General features: G+C 39.8%; 1 protein-coding gene across 4 annotated transcripts in view; it reads right to left on the bottom strand.

Moving 5' to 3' along the window:
- pdlim2 (PDZ and LIM domain 2 (mystique)) overlaps positions 1–20,032 on the bottom strand; it is a 51,823-nt gene that overhangs the window by 9,363 nt on the left and 22,428 nt on the right. For all 4 annotated transcript variants that reach the window (XM_060881918.1, XM_060881915.1, XM_060881916.1 and 1 more), the window contains 4 exons: positions 18,082–18,151; positions 16,951–17,096; positions 14,958–15,027; positions 48–169 (listed from right to left, as the gene is read on the bottom strand). In XM_060881918.1, coding sequence (XP_060737901.1) covers positions 48–169; positions 14,958–15,027; positions 16,951–17,096; positions 18,082–18,151 — 408 coding nt within the window. The remainder of the gene's footprint in view (positions 1–47; positions 170–14,957; positions 15,028–16,950; positions 17,097–18,081; positions 18,152–20,032) is intronic.

The following is a 20,032-nucleotide window of genomic DNA, read 5'->3' as shown; positions in this document are numbered from 1 at the left end:
TGATGGTGTGAGAAGGGTGTGATGGGAAAGGGTGCGTGTGTGTGTACCTGTTGCGGCGAGGGGATATGGGCACCTCTCGTTCATTTGGACTGTGTGGTGAGTAGCGTTCAGGTGGTGTTGGAGTTCGACTGGACACAGAGTTGCTGCGGAACTCCACTGTGGAAATCTCCTGAAACACCACAGAAATGCACCATGGTTACAATCTGAACAGTACAAAAGCAACTTAAACCATTCCCTAACACAAAGGCAGTTTAGAGTTTTGACAGTTTTGCTTCTAACACGTTAACCTAGTTATTCCCTTTTTCACTCGATTTGAAATCTAGACAGTCTGGGGAGGCTGAGGAGCTGGTTTAACTTTCCATCCATGCAATCATTCAGCCCTTAACGTTTAATCAGATTTTGGTTTCGGCAAACGAGCTGGGGCGAATGATGAAGACCAAGAGGAATGTGAAAGACTGACTTAATTTAGCATACTGATACAGTGACATCAGTCTATATTTACATTAAGAGTACAGAACTGTGATGTGTGTATGTGGGCTTGTTTTTATATCTTTCTCTACACAATGATAGGAAACTGACAGTTTTCTATTAAAATAAACAAACAAACAAATAAATAAAATAATAATGGTAAAACTTTTAATTAAATATAAATAAATAGACAAAGTTTCCCTTTCAGTTTCTGAGCTTAACGTTACATTTATGTGTAGAAAATGTATGGCAAAAGGTGTGTGCTGAAAAGAAAAAGAAAAAGAAAAAAAAACAAAACAAAAAAAAAAAACAAAACATCATTTCCTGCATAGTGGGGCACCTGATTTTGTTCAGAGATTACAGAGCATCGTACAGATTCATGCAAGCATGCGTGTGTGAGTGTGAGAGAGAGAGAGAGAGAGAGAGAGAGAGAGAGAGAGAGAGGGAATGAGAGATGGGTGTGGGTGAGTTGTTGATCTTTAGTTTCCTGAGGTTTAGTCTCAACCAGATCGTTATTAACTATAGTAATACACACAAGTCTGTGAAAATGGTGTGTAACAGTTATAGTAAATAGAGTGTGTGCGCGCGCTTTGTTAAAGCGGAGTCGATTACATCAGGCACACACATGCTCAGGTGATGAGCTTTAGCGACCATTCTCTCACATAACAGAAAAGAAAAGCTCATATAAAGCAGAGATAACGAAGTGATACAGAGAAAGACTGAATCAGGTGGGAAAAACTAACAGAGTCGCTCCCACACCTGCCCCACCTGAGGCATGTAATCGCCGTGAGCATTAAGGCATTAAACAGTAAGTTCATCTTCAAAAGAAGAGTAAATCGGCTTATAATCCTGACTAAAGCTTTAAGTGTGCTCGGCTCTGTCATCAGCTTTGTGGGCCTCAGCATGAGTGAAAGCTAGTCTGCATTCCTGGCATTTAGCACTTCTATTCGAATCAATCCTTCACTGTAACTACACACACACACACACACACACGGTCAATGCTCACACGCTCCCACATGCATGCACACACACACACACACACACACACAAGTACACTTATCGTGCCAGCCGGACTAATGGCTGATTGCTATTTATATCAGTGCTTGAAGCGATTTTCGATGAGATGACCAAGACGTAACTTGCTCGCTCCCAGATGTTTGGATCTGGAGTTCATCATGGCTGGTGCTCACGTCAGTTCTGGGATCAGAGCATAGTTGCAACATCTGCCCATTACAGCTGTACACAGGCAGACTTGAAAGCAGGACACAAACGTTGTTGAAGTGTCCATACAGCCAATTGTTTGTGCTGAGATCAACTAATTGTGGATATATATACACACACAGCACAGGAAACAGAACATCCACAGTTTTTTTGAAGGAGAATGAAAATGTCCAATCTGAACAGTAGAGGGCAGTCTCTACAGCAGAGAAGTATTGAGAAATGGAGAACTTACATTTTTAAGGCTGTCACTTTCAAAAATTCTACAAGTTGAACAAATTTAAGTAAAAAGTGTTACCAGGTTGCACTTTCTGGTCGTCACAATAGAAAAACAATCAAACATCATTGCTAGTTATGAGATAAACAGCTAAAATGACAACATGTAACGTAAAAGAACTGTTCTTCACCTGGTCTGTCATCTGGTCTGTCTGAAAGTTGTGTATGTATATTTGTGTTCAGTGGCAAAAAAGACATTCAGTTATTTAATTTGTCTTATTTAATTTTAGTTCTCCGCTACATGTCTACTGATCTCTTTTTGATGAACCTGTTGAGATAGCAAAGAAGCAATGAATTACTGCACTGAACAGGACCAAGTGTCCCCTAGTTTGAGCATGCTGAAACTGGAACACTCACAGGGGAATAACCCAGGATGCCCACACAGCAGTGTCCATGTTTAATAGACCATCTGGGATCATAGAGTGAGAGAAGCTCTCCGTGTGCCAGAGAGTGAGTGAGTGAGTGAGTGAGAGAGAGAGAGAAAGAAAGAGAGAGAGAGAATTCAGCACTCAGTCCATGGTCAGTCCTTCAACACTAATTCTGACCAACAACCGGACATTGACTATAGGCAAAACAAAATGAAATAAATTTTCATTTACAGTAAAACACAACCCCTCCCTTCAGTGTTCCCTCCAAAACCAGATCCCCAAAAACACACCCTATAGTCTATAGTAAAAAGTAGCTCAAGAGAAGGAGCTTTCTAAGTTATAACATGACTGACAGGCAAGAAGAGCTGCCTCGTTCTAATTGGCTAGATGTTGCTGAAACAGTGTTTGTTTAATTCATGTTCACAGACCCTTAGATTCTGCAGAGGACTTATTAAAAAAATTAATTCAAAATTATAATATATAATAATGCAAGACAAAGATCTTATTTTACGTGTCACCTTGACAGACCAAACTTTTTAAAGTTGTTTTAAAGAAGGATGATGTACCTAATGTAAATCACAGAGCAGCTGTATGCACCAATTCACATTTTTGTTGATAGCATCTGAGATGGATCAACATTTTATGCTGAAACACACTTCATGTCTACATCACACCAAAAATCTATGTACTGAGTAAAACCACCTCTTGCCTAAGGACCAGCTGACAGTGATTGTGCAGACTCTCTGTTCTCCATCTCTGAGGACTGGAGTATTTCTGCAAATAAACCTTATCTTTCATATTGCAACGTGTTGCTGATATTCACTGCAAGCTTTCTAGCGAATCCTAATAATGAGATTCTATAATCTACAAACAACCTTTATGGAGATTTTCTGATCTGATATTCAGTCGAGATGAGTGACAAACACCCCGAGAAGTCAGTTAAAATCTGAACAAGCTCGAAAGGAATGCACATACAACCCAAACAAAGGAAGCAGAAGAAAAAGTTTTACCCAAACATGAAAGAAAGGAACGAGGGGAGAGAGAGAGAGAGAGAGAGAGAGAGAGAGAGAGAGAGAGAGAGAGAGAGCAGGGGGTGGGGGGCACTTACCAAAACACGCCCCATTTCCCATCAGCTACATTAAGTTACCATAAGGTGACCATTAAGATTCAACTGCATAACCAAACAAATCACTTGTCTCACTTTTCCACCATTTTAAGGCATCAGGATATTATTGATGTTAGAAGCAGTACATTCCTTTGTGCTGTGGTGTTTGAGTTGGATTGTGACTATGAGAGAGCATCAAATGTACATACACACACACAGACTTCTTTAATAAGGCACAGTCCAGTACGCCTTATTAAACTCTATCCTTACTGCAATTAGAGACTCCAAACAGCTCGAGGAGACACACACACACACACACACACACACACACACACACACACACACACACACACACACACACACACACACACACACACACACACACACACACACACACACACACACACACAGGAAAACTGTGGTCAAAGCTTTCAGAAATGCATGCTGCTTCCTTTTCCAAACCATGCAGCAGAGCCTGTTATGTAATGGAGGAAGTTATGAAGCATCACACAAGACCTCATGACCCTGGCTCTCGGGATTTGGCTCCCGGTGTTTTGGTCCTACTAATAAAGTGCCTAAAAACATACCGTTTTTAAGAATAAGCTATAACAATAAATGTTGTCGACAGCACACACTCGTTACTACACCTTAATACTTGTGTTGCGATTATAGTTTTTACAAATTGAAAGACTAGAGATAGAAAGAAAATAAATCCACCTGAACAAAGAAAAAAAAAGAACAGATTTTTTTTTTTGTTGAGGAAGTGGTGTCTGAGCAAACTGCAGAAATACTGTCACACTCAACATGCAAGCAGTTGATTGGCTGCTTGTAATAACAGCACGGGAAAAAACGTAGACGCCATTGCTCACGGCTGCATTCAACCCACTGTCACTTTTTCGGGACCTGTTCAATCGCTTGCGGATATGAACTGCATGTAACGTGTGTCTATACTAGTGTGTGTGTTTAATAATCATGTGCTATGTGTTTGTTTAACGTCATATTGGAGAAACCACACAGGCGGTTGATTTTGCACCTTACTTGTCTCCCAAACACAGACACATACACTAATAGATGCAGACAGACACCATATACAGCAGCTTGGAATGGGCCCCAATCTGCATGATTATCTAGCTAGGAGCTTGCATATGATTAGGAGACCATGTAGCAACTGTGTATAAAATGGACAAAGAAGGTTAAGTAGATGTAGTATGTGTAGAAGTAGAAAGAGAAAACAGGCTTGGCAGACATGTGTTTGCAATAATCCTCATGCCTTCAGGTGCTGCAGTGAGGTTGGTATTAGACAGGAAATATGTCCTGCCTTCAGCAAAAAGCCTGAGATTGTACTCATTACCCACATCATCTTTTTAGACATTAGTGGTGGCAGGTGGAGGCTAAAAAAGACCAGTCTAAGAGGAGTCGGTTAAAGCAGTCTTCACTCTCAGTAGTTTGTTATGAACCATGACGCAAATACATAATGGGAGCATTTCACAAGCAAAACAAGACTGTAAAAGGGAATTTCTTTTCGTTGCTCCTAGCATGAACTCATGCACACACACAAATAGCAGGTTGTCTTTTTAAGATAAGAGGGCAATGACTTCCAACAGGATGATGGAACACTTGTATGCGGCCACTGCTGTATGAGGCTTGCTGAGCAGTGTGAACAGCTCTTTACCCTTATTACTCCTTCTGCTCTCTCATTACAGCCACAATGTGTGAGCACGTCTGGGGATGGGGTGTGAGAACTTGTGATAATGATGTCTGCCGACTTTGCTCTCTGCATGCTGTTATTATAATCATTAGGATGATATAGTTGGGCCTGTGCGTGTTTGCTGTGGCTCTTTACGGCTCTCTCGTTTGTTGGTTGTCGACTGAGAGGCTCCGTCTCGAACACAGAGACCGATGACTGTGCGCAGCTACCTCGCTCTAAGATGAAAGAACCCAGACAGAGCTGATCTGAACCATATGATAAACAAAGTTATCATCAGAGATGATGAGATTTCTTGCTGGTGTGGGCGTGTCGGTCAGTGTTCAGGGCTCAGGCTTGTGCACACATGCAATGTTTGTGTGTAAGTGAGTGAGACACTCTGACCCCTATTACCTGAAGTCTGCAGCGTTTTACTACAAAGTGAGAACTGTTACAGCTAAACCTCTTACTGGACACATTATTTACAAGGTCCATATCCAGACCCCATTACATTACAGAAACAGGGCTTTGCCTGTATGATAGTTACACAGTTGCTAGTTAAATATAAAGCCCTTATTTAAAATCCACTTTTACCCTACAACACACTGACCACGTTATTAGGAACACCTGCTCATTCATGCAATGACTGGCAACAGCACAGGTCAAGGGTTTCAGTTAATGTTGGCCCTCTTATAAGACAAAAACAGGAATAATAAAGATTGCACTGCTGTACTAAATGATTGGATAAAGGCAGAAACTATCCAGCTGTGCAGGTTTTCCCACTAAAGTGTTCAGTGCATGTACTTCCTTTCCGTTGCTTGTAGCCGTTTACAAACGCCGTGCAACTCCAAGAAAGAAAAAAATATTTTTCATTTGCTCAATTAAGTCGTTTCGTGCTGTCCAACTGCAGCTGAATTTCGAGCTCATTAGACATATGGTCTTTGTTAAGGTTTTGTTTCAGCTCATGACTACATCATATGCAGACCATTTTCTCCCTTTTTCTTTCTCTACTCTTTAATATGACACATAAACACCAGGGAGAGTGCAGGACCACAACCTACAACTGTCAAACATGTCTTTTACTCGCAGTGAAACGGTTTTGTTGTATAATGCTTCAAATGAGCAGTTGGCTAAATCGTTGGATGTATTTATCTTTCTAGATGACACACAGTATGCATTATATGGGAGAGTTTACATTACCGTCTACTACAACACAGCGTCATATGTATATTTAATACTTTTTCAGTGATGATTGAACGTCCATCATTTGCAAAGGACATTTCTGGAATGTTTTTTCCCCTCTCTAGTCATACTAAAATGTTTACATATTTAACATCATGTTTATGTGATTTAAAAATTCAACTTTGTACTTTCTTTTAAATAAATTATTGCACATCCACTAGCTGTAATGGGCTTGTTTTGCAAGCCTACTCTTATTTATAACAGGAGCTCTGCTGTAATGAGACTCGAGTCTCCTGTTAAACAAAATAAACTAATGGCTGTTTTTAGATGAAAGAAGGTAGATGGTGGTGGATGAGGTAGTGTGTGGGCCAGCTGCTGATGAGCTCTTGTTTTCTAATGGGTCTAAAAAGTCGTATAAATCTCTCCAAGTTGAGCTATCGTTTACAGTAAGATAATCTCCCTCCGTCCTCAACAGTCTCGGTTGAGGGGTGTGTGAGTGGATAAAAAGTAATTATAGAGCATTATAAATCACTGACTTATCAAATAGACACCTGAGATGACTTCACATTCAACTTATGCCTGTTGTCATTATTTCTTTCTCCTGACATGATGTTTCAAGTTTCTTTACAAAGTTCTTGCTCTCTTCATCGTCCCTTCAGTTTCTCTGATACAGACAAAACAGGCTTGTATAATAACAATTTAAAGGTCTCTAATTAATTAAAGTCAGAGTAAATGACAGTGGATATGGTGGCAAACACTCCAGCATACACGAGTATGAGCCATCAGTCTAAATACAAAAAAGCAGTTTTTTACTCCAATAAAAACATTATATAAGATGACCTGGATGATTCAAATGCAGAATTACACGAGAGCTGTGAACTCCTGTAAGATGATCTACAAATAAAATGCTAATAATAATAATAATAATAATAATAATAATAATAATCAAAAAGGGATTAAATACTTCACAGGTCAGTGTTTAAAAACTTTGAGCAGCAGATCAACAGTAAAACATGTCAGCCATGTTTATATTAAACAACTAATTTGTAAAAGCATTAGGAATTAAAGTGTTTTTTTTTTTTTTTTAAACTAGCAGTTTCCTTACTGCACAGACAATATTAGAATGATCTTACACCCTTTTCTACACTCATTAAACCTGAAATGAAAGACTTGCTCATTCGGTCAATGGTCTTTTTTAGGCAATTAAATCTCACTTATACAAGCATACTGTAAGTCAGCCAACCGTTGTGCAAGAGCAACCTTCAAAAAGCTGCATCTTGCAGTACCATTACTGAGAGCCACCCAGTACACACCGTCTGAATTGCATTTGATCAGAGTAACGAGCTGTTACATAATCACTGGTCTTCCAACAATCTCCGTCCTATGATATTTATGCAAGCATGGTGGCTTAGTAGTTAGTATGCCCCGCACATTTAATTTCCACAGCCACCATGTGTGTTTGAAGTTTGTACGTTTCCTTGTGCTTTTGGAGTTTCTTCCAGGTACTCAAGATTTCTCCCCAAAGTCCAAAGGCATGCCTGGCAGATTGGCACTACTAAACTGTCCATAATTAGTGAATGGGTGTGTGCTTGTGATTGTGTTCTGTGATGGACTGGCACACAGTGTCCATGGTGTCACCTGCCTTGTGCCCAGGGTCCCCTAGGAAAGACTCCAAGCTCCCAGCAACCCTGAGTACAATACATGGGTCAGAAAATGTGCGGATGGATCGATGGATAGTTATGAACGTGATCTGAGTCATGTCTGTTAACACACATCAGTGGATAGGAATGGAAAAGGTCAAATCTGATTCTCTCTTGCAAGTTCACATGACGGTAGAATATTTTAACATACTAAAAATTTTAATATGCACACCAATAGGCCGTTACTTCTCAATATCAATTGTGTATAAGGTTTAGTCAAGACCACTTCAGAACGGACGGCACCCATGGTTTGGGGAAAAAGCCTTGTAATTAGCCGATTAAGCCAAGCAGGTGTGTTATACCAGGAAAGACAACTAATTATTCCTGAAGGAGTTATTCCAAACCACACCATGGTTGGAAAGCACTTTCAGCTAATGAACTGGACTCCCTGTGGGAGGCAGGGTGTGGGACTGCCAAGGATATTTTATTTCCCTGGAATTCTTTATGTGACAATGAAAAATCTAGCAGTGGACCTTGCCACAGAAACTAAACAATTCAGGTGGTGTAGGAATAAAACTATATAAAAAAAACCTAGTAGGGAAAAGTATCTTGGTTACCTTGACAATGTTTGGAATGTTGACCTACCACTCAGGCCTATTCCACTAAAACCGCACCAAAATCATAAAACAGGCCATATCCTTATAGCCAGCCAAAACCTCCCCCGTAATCCCTGGCAGCCTCAGGTCTTATGGCTCTACTGCCTCTAAGGGGGCCTGAGAGTGATGCCGTCCAACCAGCTTGTTTTATTTTCTGAGCCTGAGGAAAGAATAGCAAGTCAAATATTGCATCGAGAGGGGATGAACAGAAAAGAAAGAAGACTAAAGAGGGAAATACACCTCTGGATTTATCAGTGGGGATACGATAGGGTGTAACTGTGCAAAAAAAACACAAGCATGCTGGCACAATCACACACGCGTGCTTATAGGCTAAAAAGGGCCAAGATAAACACAGAGGGCCCCAAGCTTAAAACTGTGTGTTGTCCCCCTAGTGTCTCCATACATATAAAACAGAAAGAAGGAACGCAAAGTGTGTTGGAGTTAGAGTCAAGGGACAGTGCCAAAGCGGTTTTCGGTTATGCTCTGGAAGAGTACTTTTCAGCTATTCTAACCTCCAGTCTTCTTTCTCTAAAAAGAGAAGCAGCATTTAAAAGAAAAAACAAATATAATGAAAGAGACAGAAGTCTGGTAGGATCTGAACAGTCATTGATGGCTAAATAAATGCTAATCTCGGCAACTGATGACCAAACCTAGGGCCCGGTAGCGGTGGACCAAAGGTTAAATCACTGACCTGAAGCTTGCAAAGTTCACAGGGAATTAGTTTCTTGTTGAGGAGTGGCTGTTGAACATGCTTCTTGCTAAGAAACAAATGTGGATCAAACTTTATACTGCTGGGACTTTTGGTCCATCACAAATTGCAAATTCTTAACATACAACACACACACACAGGACTGCACTAAAGGCAAACTGCAGAAATAAACATGCAATTGGGTAGAACTTATCTAGAACATCTCCACTCCATCTGAGAGACAAGAATCACAGCATGTTTCCTCTGAATTAAATAAAAAACAAAGAGCTCTACAAGGACATGGGTGTGTCTGAGTGGGTGAACACGAATCTGAATTGATCTGAATTAGATGAAATCAATATGTCTGGATACTTTGTGGGTGTTTAGGGTCAGTAGTCAGGGTAAGTAGTTTAAGTGCATTGCTTTGCTGCATATTTATAACTCAATGCACAGGCCCTCATACAGGATGCGGCCAGCCACTACAGCAACCTTTGGTAACCACACAACGGTCACCATGGGCAGACCCAGCTGAGCATTGGGTCGTCAATAGCAATCATCAGGGCAGGAACTCGGAGCCAAAGCCATGCTAGGTTTGGCAACATGTTCTCCCTGGTTTAGACAAAAGGCAGCTTCCTAACGTGCACAACAGACATGCTCTTCTTTCTCCTCTGCTGCATGCAGGGGCGTTTCCCTAATGGACTAAAAATGGACTTCAATCTGGGGTTCGAGCAAAACAGGCCAGGAAGATGAGAGAAGACTAAAACAAACAATTTAAAAAAAGGAACACTGTCATCAAGGCACAAATAAAATTACTTCCACACGACATGAAGAAAAGGAGGAATACAACAAAACCTCTAGTGCGCACACACAAACACACACAAGCCCATGGCCAGTCCTTCAACTTCATTTTAATTAATACTTTTTGCAAATTATTTTATTTCAACATCCAAGTGTCTTCTCGCAAGAAAGTATCTTTCCATAGTGTTATTACATTTGTTAATTATCTTAATTGGTCATTTTTCTTAATATCAAAACAGTCAAAACAGCATCAAGATATACTGTATACAGTAGATGGAAATACACAAGATGTTATTCTTGAAAAGATGCCTGAACTATAACATACACGAATTTGCAAACTTGTTTTGGAAGTGACTGAAATAGAACTTAACACAGTCATGGTAAGTGTGTTTTTTTTTTTAAAGCTGCAACAGGAATAGTGTAATTGTTTCCCAATTAAATGAAACAATACATAACTGCCAGTTGAAACGGAGCAAAGAGAGCAGAGAGCACTGAAGCACCCCTTTTAAACCAGAAAAGCTCTCAGCTCTAAATCACTGCACTACAAAGCTAATCAACTGCTAATTATCTAAGCTTTTTTTTATACCTATATCTAAAAGACACTGCAGCAAGTGTCCACAAACCACAACGCTATGTCTTAAACAAAGAAAATGTGATGTGTGTTTAACCCAAAGCAGGAATTATTCTGCAGTCAACAGCACATTAAAACAAGCTCTGCTTCAGTTAGACAGTGAGGTAGAGGAGGACGAGACTAATGTAAGCAAACAGAGAGACAAAGAGACGATTAGAGAGAACAAGAGAGAAAAGCGAGTGATTGTGCGTGTTGGGACAGGCGAACTGGTACAAAAGCCACCTCTGTGTCCCTGATGCTTTTGGGTCATGGGTGAGAGGAGGGAGAGAAATGGGAAGGGTTAAAAAGGGAGGGAGCGGACAAGGATAAAGAGAGTGCAAGAGGATGAAAGAGAGGAAACGGAGAAGGAGAAATTGGTAGATGGAGACAAGCAAACAAACAGACAGAAAGTGAAAGAGAGAGCGGGGGAACTGAGATTAACAGAAACAGACAGGGGAAGAGAGAGAGAGAGAGAGAGAGAGAGAGACAGGGAAGTGAGAAACCAAGCAATATTTAGAGAGAGAGACAGAGCAAGTGAAGGATAGCCCCCCTCATATATCTCCACCAGGCTGTGGTACACAAGGAACAGCCTGTGCTTCAGATGGACGGGAAAGCCAACACCACACACCCAGAGTGCTTTGCATCAGAGCCTCCATTGTACGTGCCACTTTTCTCAGGACACACTACACCCTGCAAGGCAGCGCTGATGGATACTCCCTTTTTATCCCGCTCTCCGGCTGACTCTCTCTCTCAGCCGGCAAGGCCTGAGTCTTAAAATGGATGTTTTCCTGCTCTACACTGCTTAAAGTGCAAGTGAATGGAAAAGTCTAGAATGTGCTCCATCACCTGATACTGATGTGAACACAATGTCTCGCAGCATACTGGTAACACACTGGAAGGCTGTGCTACACACTGTGTGTGTGTGCATGTATAAGTGAGAGAGTGAGAGTGAGAGAGAGAGACCCTAAGCTGGACCTGATCTAGCACTGAAGGCCTCGCCAATCATGTCACTATTTCATCAAGCAGAAACCACCCAGCACCTCGTTCTGGGAAGTGGGTGGCTGGATTTCTCTAGTGTCTCTAAGTTGCAGGAGTACACAGCGGTTCCCCCCCAAACTGTACGGCCAAACCACAATCAAGAAAACGGATGAGGGAGCACATTTCACAGATTTATAACAGGATTTCAAATTAAGGCAAAATCTACAGAGAACACAGCTTACAACACACACACATCACTATTTCCCCTGCTCAAAAAAAAAGAGTAATATATATATATATATATATATATATATATATATATATATATATATATATATATATATATATATATATATATATATATATATATATATATATTTAAAAAAAAGCCCAAATATGCATGCAAAGTGCTCCCTGAAGAAATGAGAGGAAAGACAGAAAAAGGCAAAGATACACGATGGGATTCCTAATGAGGATGAAAAATGGGGAGAATGGACAAACAGATCTTCAGAAGTATGCAAGGGAAATGTTTGTCCCCGCTCAGGCACCATGCAGAGAGCGCCTCCTCCCCTTTTGCTGTTTCCTTGCACACATCCGAGCTTGTATTGACCCACGGGGTGCACGGCTCCTCACATTCCTCCTGATTATGAATACTGAACACACAGTCATGCTCATGACAGAAGCATCAATAACCATTTGACACCATGTTCTGGTTTTCAGCATCCGCCTTAGGCCGTTTCGTTCTAAAATCTCATTGTTATTCCCCTGTTTTAACTGGGAGCAAAGGGCTATGAGAGGAATGACAGCAATATTGTTGACAGAGGGATTTTAAAGAGGGTGCTGACCCTTGTTGGTACAGACAGTAAATTGTGCAGTAATTGTACAGAGAGTAGGGGTTAGATGATGTGCGAGCTCAGATTTACTGTAAGACCCACAGGTTTGAATTAATATCCATTAAGATGAAGGTTTTATAAACATTCCTACAGACCTACTGTACTGCAACGTTCTGTACAAACACGAACACAAATCTGTTTGCGTGATGTTCCTAAATCATTTCCAGTTACACAAACACGATGCAAACCATGAATTTAATTGTATTTTAAAAAGCTATTAAAATAGCTATTTATTCATTGTTTTCTCTGTCTGGTTGTTGAACGAGGCAACAATAATGCTGTTCACGAAGCTACAATTTTTTCATTTGGTATAGCTACATATAAAACTTCTTATCCTTTCATGATAGTGTGACACCTTGATGCTGCACCTGTAGAGCACACTGACCAATCAAACCAACACCTGAGGCAGATACGCTAAAACAACAGAAGTGCACAATTGGGTTTACTCAAGAAGTCAACCAGGAAAGGGAATCTTTTCTTACTAATACTGCATGTTTGGTGAGCCTTTATCCCTACTAAGATGCTTGCTTTTCTGGTCACCACGGTTATAAAGAGTGGTTATTGCAAAGCATTCTCTTTCTGACCACACAATTACTAGTTGGATGTTTTTTGCACCATTCTGTGTAAACGCCAGAGACATTGTGTGTGAAAATCCCTGGCAATCAGCAATTTGCAAACCAGGCCATCTGGCAGCAACACTAAGATTCACCAGAGATCACACTGTTTTCCCCATTTTGACATTAGATGTGAACATTAACTGAAGACCTGTATCTGCATAACTTTAGTCACTGTGCTGCAGCAAGATTTTGGCATTCTTCAAACAAAAAAGCTTATTGGCACTGTTCCTAACTGGACCTGTTCAGGTTACTAGTTGAGAGTCACAAGCTTAAATACAGGTCAATAATATCCTGAATAGCTTTGACAAGGAAACACACACGCACACTGGCGTAAAAGAAATGGTGTTGAATCCTTCCATGACCACTCAAAACAGCCGTCATCAAGGGTCTTACAGATTCAGCCAGGGAATAAAAACTTAAGGAGTTTAATAAGCCGTGTCACCGAGTGTATGTTTATCCAACGTCCACAGCATTTAAAACATGACTGGAATGCTATCAGCCATCAAAGGGTCCTGCTTGTTTTTTCCTGTTCTGTCAGCTGTCTTGAGCAGACTTCTGTGGGAGTCTGGCTGATGGGGAATAGCTCACATATCTCAAAATGAATTTTCCCACAATATAATTCACTCTATTTTCGCTTAAGGAACACAACCTTCTCTCCCTCTCATCCTTCAATGAACATTAATCCTTCTCTCATCTAGCTTATAAATTTTACTAATGTATCATGTACAAGGAAGCCTATTAGCTTTACTTAACTAACACTTAGCTAATATTTTAATGCCAATTATGCATTTTGTAGAAGCCCCTTAACAGAACAAATTCAATGTTTCCCTCTGTATAATTGCCCGCTTCCTTACAATGATCTTTTGAATTAACCACTTACAGCTTGCCAGTCTGGTGAAATGACCTTTCTAAAGTTTATAGGTGCACTACCCTGTGGAGCGATGTACACAATAAACAGATGATTTTCTTTTTCCTTTTCTCAACATTCATGGTTTCCAAAGCCCTGGCATCCATGAGGCAGAGTCAGAGCAGGATTATTTATGAATGCTATTAAAAGCTAAATCCCCGGGATCATATGCAGATAAAGATCACGCAGGAGTTGATAAATGAGTACAATGGACTACAAGATATTCTGCTTACACATCTGGGAATTTTTTTTTTCCATAGTTGCCTTCTGCACCATTAGGCTCAGTAAGTTACTAGTCAACAGCATTTTTTCCCTCCATGGAAAGAGAACATTTGTTTAAACTTGGTGTGATGCACTCAATTCTGTAGTTATAGTGCATGTTCTTCTCATCTAAAAAACCACTGAGCACTCATGCCCTGTGTGTTGTGTCTCTATTAAAGCACTAAAACCAGCTAACTAGCTTTTCATACTTTACTTTGCGTTAGCCATTATATTCTAGCCTAGTTAGATTTCCTGGCAGTCAAAACATGTGAGTGGGCAACTTTCATTGGGCTCTCACTTACCTGGTGGGCTAGAGAATGGATTTATGACTCGTGGATAAATTCATGTGAAATGCAGTCCATTTACAAACATACAAAAGCTGTCTCGGCTGCACTATAGCATCAATCGAAACTAGAGAAGAACTCGATCAGTTTGGTTTGATAAAAGCAATTAATGGATTTTGAGGCATGTTAAAATGGGACATCTTTACATGTCCTACAATACTGTTCTGACATAAGCTCTAAGGCGAAACATGTAACGGCTTGGCATATTAGATGAATGCGCACCAGTACAGGTATGCAGATGTAAAGGCGTTAAAATGTTCCTACCTGAGAAAGTGGCCTGGACAGTCTGTGACTGGAGATTTTCTCTTCAGAAGACCAGGATTGGAAAACAGGGCTAAAAGTGAAAATAACAGTTTAAAAACACGCTGTCTAACAACATATATTTTAAAGGGAAACTGGAGATTAGCTGAAACAGATCTTTAGTGTGTAAATAAAATACTGTTAGGGGTGATTTGGGGAACAAACAACTGAACAAAACTACATGAAATGCAAAGAATGTTATTAAAAGTTAGTCAAGTCATCTATCAAGATATTATAATGTCTCGTAGTATGAATTCTGTATTTGCTGTCAGACAGACTGAGACAGGCGAGAGAAAAAACAGCATCAGACAGCCAGAGAGAGGCACAGACAGAAAAATTTGTTAGATGACAGAAATCTTGAGAGGAACCAGACTCAAAATGGAACTACTGCACTTCTGAGTGAAATGTGACAGAAGGATTATGAATCAGATACATGAAGCGTAAACACAGATAGCAATGATGAGTGGTGAAATTCTGTTCTATATGAAGGGATGATTTACAAAACCAGTTAAAACCTAGTTAACAGAGTCATCTAGTCATTCATACATTTGTGAACAGAAAATGAAAGTAAACAGACATGAGACTGTACACATAATAAATGCCTATATTAAGTACCTTATTGTTAATCTCAAAATCAATGTAATATGTTATAGGGTACAAATGCATTGACCCGCCCAGATTTTGACCTAAAAAAATGAAGAACTAGTAAACTTGTCTTGGGTAAACGCATGGGGGTTTGCCAGCTCACTCAGCTGTCACCTTCCACGTGAAAAGTCAGCACACAGGCACCAAGTGAAAAGCGTCAAACAGGGCATGGGGAGTAGGGGGCTTATATTTTTGGTATGAAATATCCAAGGCCTAATGCATGCAGATTAGTGCCATATGCAATCTCATTTATCTCAATTATTGTCAATAACTGTGCACCATCATTTGGAACCCTCTGAGGGAACCTAGCTGTGCAACAACATGTTCTCACGACTGCCTCCGCTGCTGGATCCTCATTCACTAATGGCATCATCTTCATGACATATGCTGGCTACACCATGGGGGTTTAGGGGTGATTTTGGGGGCCTAGATGACCCCCTACCCCAACAATTGTTCCAGTCTTAAGAACATTGCTTTTCAGTAAAATTTCAGAGCGCTTTCTAAACTTTCTGGATTATGACCGGGTTGTCCAAAATGTTTTATGCTGCACTGGTGGAAAACCCAACATTATCAATATTATTAGACTATTAACAGACTTTTTTTTTTTATATATATAGAATAAATTTCACAGCTGAAAGTTCACATCAGAAATGAAAACTAGCAGTCTAGGTTGAGATCATAAAATTGCATTAGTGCTTTAAGCAGAAATTCTATAACTAGAATAAATGTGTTTAGTATATTTAATCTCTTAACTTCATCTCTTCTTAACAGTGGCTAAAATTACGTTTGGGCAATTGAGCGCACATCAAGATAACAGGCTCTATGTTACTATGGCTCTATGTGACTATGTGAAGCATATTTTCCTACCCACATTTGCTCGGTTACCGAAACAAAAGTTCTGTTTATACAGCTCAAATCTCACTGAGGCAATTACAGTTATGAAGCATTAATCATGGGCATATCGGCAGCATATTTGACCAAGCAACGTGTGGCCGAGTTCCACATTCCTGGGGATACTACTCACGAAGGGAGAAACTGAGGGGAAACAAAATAAAAACACCAAAATTTGACAGCGAAGTAAATTAACAGGAAATAATTAGTAATACACATAGGTTAAAAAAAAAAAAAAAAAAAAAAAAATGGTGACAAGGCTGGCTTTAGAAGAACTACGGCGTGATTTTTTTCCCCCATAGTTAATAGCTCACAAGCAGTGTGGCTCAAGTATAAAGCCAAGGCCAATATATCCATCTTATTTTACCAACTCAGGTATGTGTATGGCTATATGAATAACGACAGTGTGTTGTGTTCCTACCTCTTCGTGGTGGGTGTGATCCTGCCCCCCTTGAGCCCGGGGCTGTAAGGTGGCTCTGGAGAGTATGGGCCTGGAGAGAATGATGTTGGGCTGGAGATGGAGTACTCTCTGTAGTTCTGGTTCTCATCCCTCACATGCAGGGTTTCCTATAATATCAAAGGGATTAGAAATATGTCAAAAATAGGTGTAGGTGCCTCAAAACCACTCATGATTTAATTCAAGACAAAATGATTAGACTATCTAGATTTTCTGTATATCATTATGCATATCATTTAGAATACGTGAACATCAGTGCTAATGTATTAATACTGCTTTTCTTTCCTTCCTTGCTGTTCACCGTTCTTTTCGTTACAACACCTGCTGACGATTTACAACATTATCAGCTTGCTTTCATTTTCAGCTTTCTTGAACATGCAGAGATATGACAATACCCATAAGAACAATAAATAAATAAATATATATATATTAAAAAATGTGAATCTCATATTACTACATTTCATTTCAGCTCCTCCTGACAGTCTATAAGTCACAGCTCAACAGGTAGTGGTCTATCTTGCCTCCATAATATGAAGCAGACCTTCTCTTGTGTTGTGCAAAAATCTAATCCGAGTCGATAATGATATCCCCTGGAAGGAACCTTTGAGTGCTAGCCAAAAAAGCTTTCCAAGATGCATCTCTCTCAGCTCTTTCATAAAGACAGTGATTGAACACGAGAATAAATCAATGACAGAAAATAGACAGTAGTGCATGCTATATAAAAACTATTACATTAACTATGACTATGGATTGACAAATATTTTTTCTGTGAACATATACAGAGTGTGGGGCTTTAAGACAAGCCCTAGGCCCTGGTTCTTCTGTCTTATGTCTCCACTCATTCACATAACACAACAGGCTTTCTAAACCCTGCACTTTAGATTCCTGATCGCCAAACCAGCTATTTCTAAATAGCTTTTACACAAGGATGCAAACCGTGCCAGACGATTCAATAAAACAGAATTCCGCCTGAATATGCAAGACTTCAAAACATTTCATATGCTTGTTTTCTAAATTTAGAGTTTATTTTTGCTGTAAAAGAGATTTGGTCAAATCACAAATGGCAGCCAGTGGATCTCCCTGGATTACACTGACCTGGAAACGGCCCACCAGTTGCTCTGTGGAACTGATCCCGTTAGTTTGACCAGGACTTGAAGGGGCTGGCCTGTAGAGAGAAAGATGACGAATTTATGAGTTAACCCATCTAAAGGACACTTGAAATATTTTTAAAAATGCCTACATTTCAGTGTCATCTAACAAATCTTTCCATAGCCAGCTACTGACTGACCATATGCCCAAACAATAAGCTTCAGAGACTTTCCATGATGTTTTTCTTAAGCAGCACAAGTGGTAACTTTTCCGTCTGACCTCTCAGGATCCAGATGACCCACAAAGAAAGTAATATTTTACATACTGTGGTAAAGTCGATGAAGTGAAAATAAGTGAATGGAATCAGATATAGGAAAGACAACACAGGCTTCTCTGAGCCACCAACACAACACTAAGGGAGTGTGTGCACAGCTGTTTATTTGCCTTAAAATTAATCGTGGGGCTTCTATAGCACAAAAGGCCTTTTTTGGTTTCTCGGGGAAAGCATGCTGCACAAGAGCACGATTCAGCATCTAGCAGAACTGGAGCAATTTTGGTGAACCACAGACTTGTACTCCGTTTATCATTCAGTGAGCAAGTGTGTTTACAGCAGATGTAGGTGATATGGCAAAAAGACATTACATCACTTTCTTTCAAAAATTTTAATGATGTACAGAAATCCAAACATTACTTGAGGAAGAGAACAAAAAGTACAAAAGTAAAATAAGTCATACAAAAAATACATTACTACATCTAATTAGCAATTTGGCAGCTGACTGTCAACTGTGAGTAATTAGAGAAACAGTAGCTGCAACCAATTTTCCAGGTGATATGGAAAAACACATTTTTGACTCAGTATGTGGGATTTTCCCAACACAGCCTTATAGTTAAAGAGCTTATGAAACTTGCATCAAGAGCAATTCAGGCTGCCAGAGAGTGTAATGGGGCTGAGAAATGGAGGCCACTTTTGAGACATTTTACTGCAGTGCTTCAGAAAATTCAAAGCATGAACTTTAATCAAACTGTATAATACTCCTGACATTTAAAACAACTTCAGCTCCTCAAGCACAAACTCTTAAACTTTCTTCCCTCACACTTAAACATCCACCTTCAATGATCATCAGGGAAACTGTAGAATGTCCGTCATCTTACCGACTGCGTAATATCTTACGTAATATCTGTACATTAGAACCTACATGGAAATTTCTAGAAGGTAAAAATAGTTTGGGTTTCGAGTAATACTCTTTTTGGTAGAGGTTGCTATAATGTTCTAAAACAAACATGAGGGGGAAAAAAAACAAAAATAATCATACCAATAATAAAGAAGTTACCATCATGTGGATGGATATAGTTAAATAGTTATATAGTTAAATCATGGCAAGAACACAAAAAGGATCTTTTGGGGAATCTAAAAAACTTTATCGATGAGTGAAGTGATGGTGTTGATGTTTTTTGAACAAGGATTTTCTTTGTGGTCGACCATCTAATTTGCAAACTAATGAGTCAGCATAAAACATGACATGATGCATCTCCAGTTAAACAAATAAAGAGCAAGCTTGTCTGTTTGCTAAGCCCGAATGACTGCCTTGTGGTGGTGAAGGTGAAATGCATCACCACAAGGTAAAGGCTTTAGTATTTAATTATCATTGTGCAGGAAAAGGGTGGGGATGTCATGCTATACAACAAATACAATTACAATAAGCAATTGTGTTGGTGGACTGATCCAACCAAAAGAAAACAATAAGCCCACATGCACAAGGATTTCCCAATAGCAGGAACTTGTGACCATTGCAAAACAATAGATATCATGGTGCCTCCAAGATAAGTCCATAAGCTTAAATAATTATTGCACTCACTGTCTTCATTAGATGTTAACCTTAAACTTGAGCAGATGTCTGACCAGTGATGATGGGTCAGGGCTGAAGACTACATCGTTCCTGCACAACAGGGAAGCGCC

This window comes from Tachysurus vachellii, chromosome 11 (assembly GCF_030014155.1).
Source record: "Tachysurus vachellii isolate PV-2020 chromosome 11, HZAU_Pvac_v1, whole genome shotgun sequence".
Lineage (NCBI taxonomy): Eukaryota > Metazoa > Chordata > Actinopteri > Siluriformes > Bagridae > Tachysurus > Tachysurus vachellii.
The sequence above is the reverse complement of the archived record's forward strand: the minus strand, read 5'-3'. Positions and strand labels throughout refer to the sequence as shown.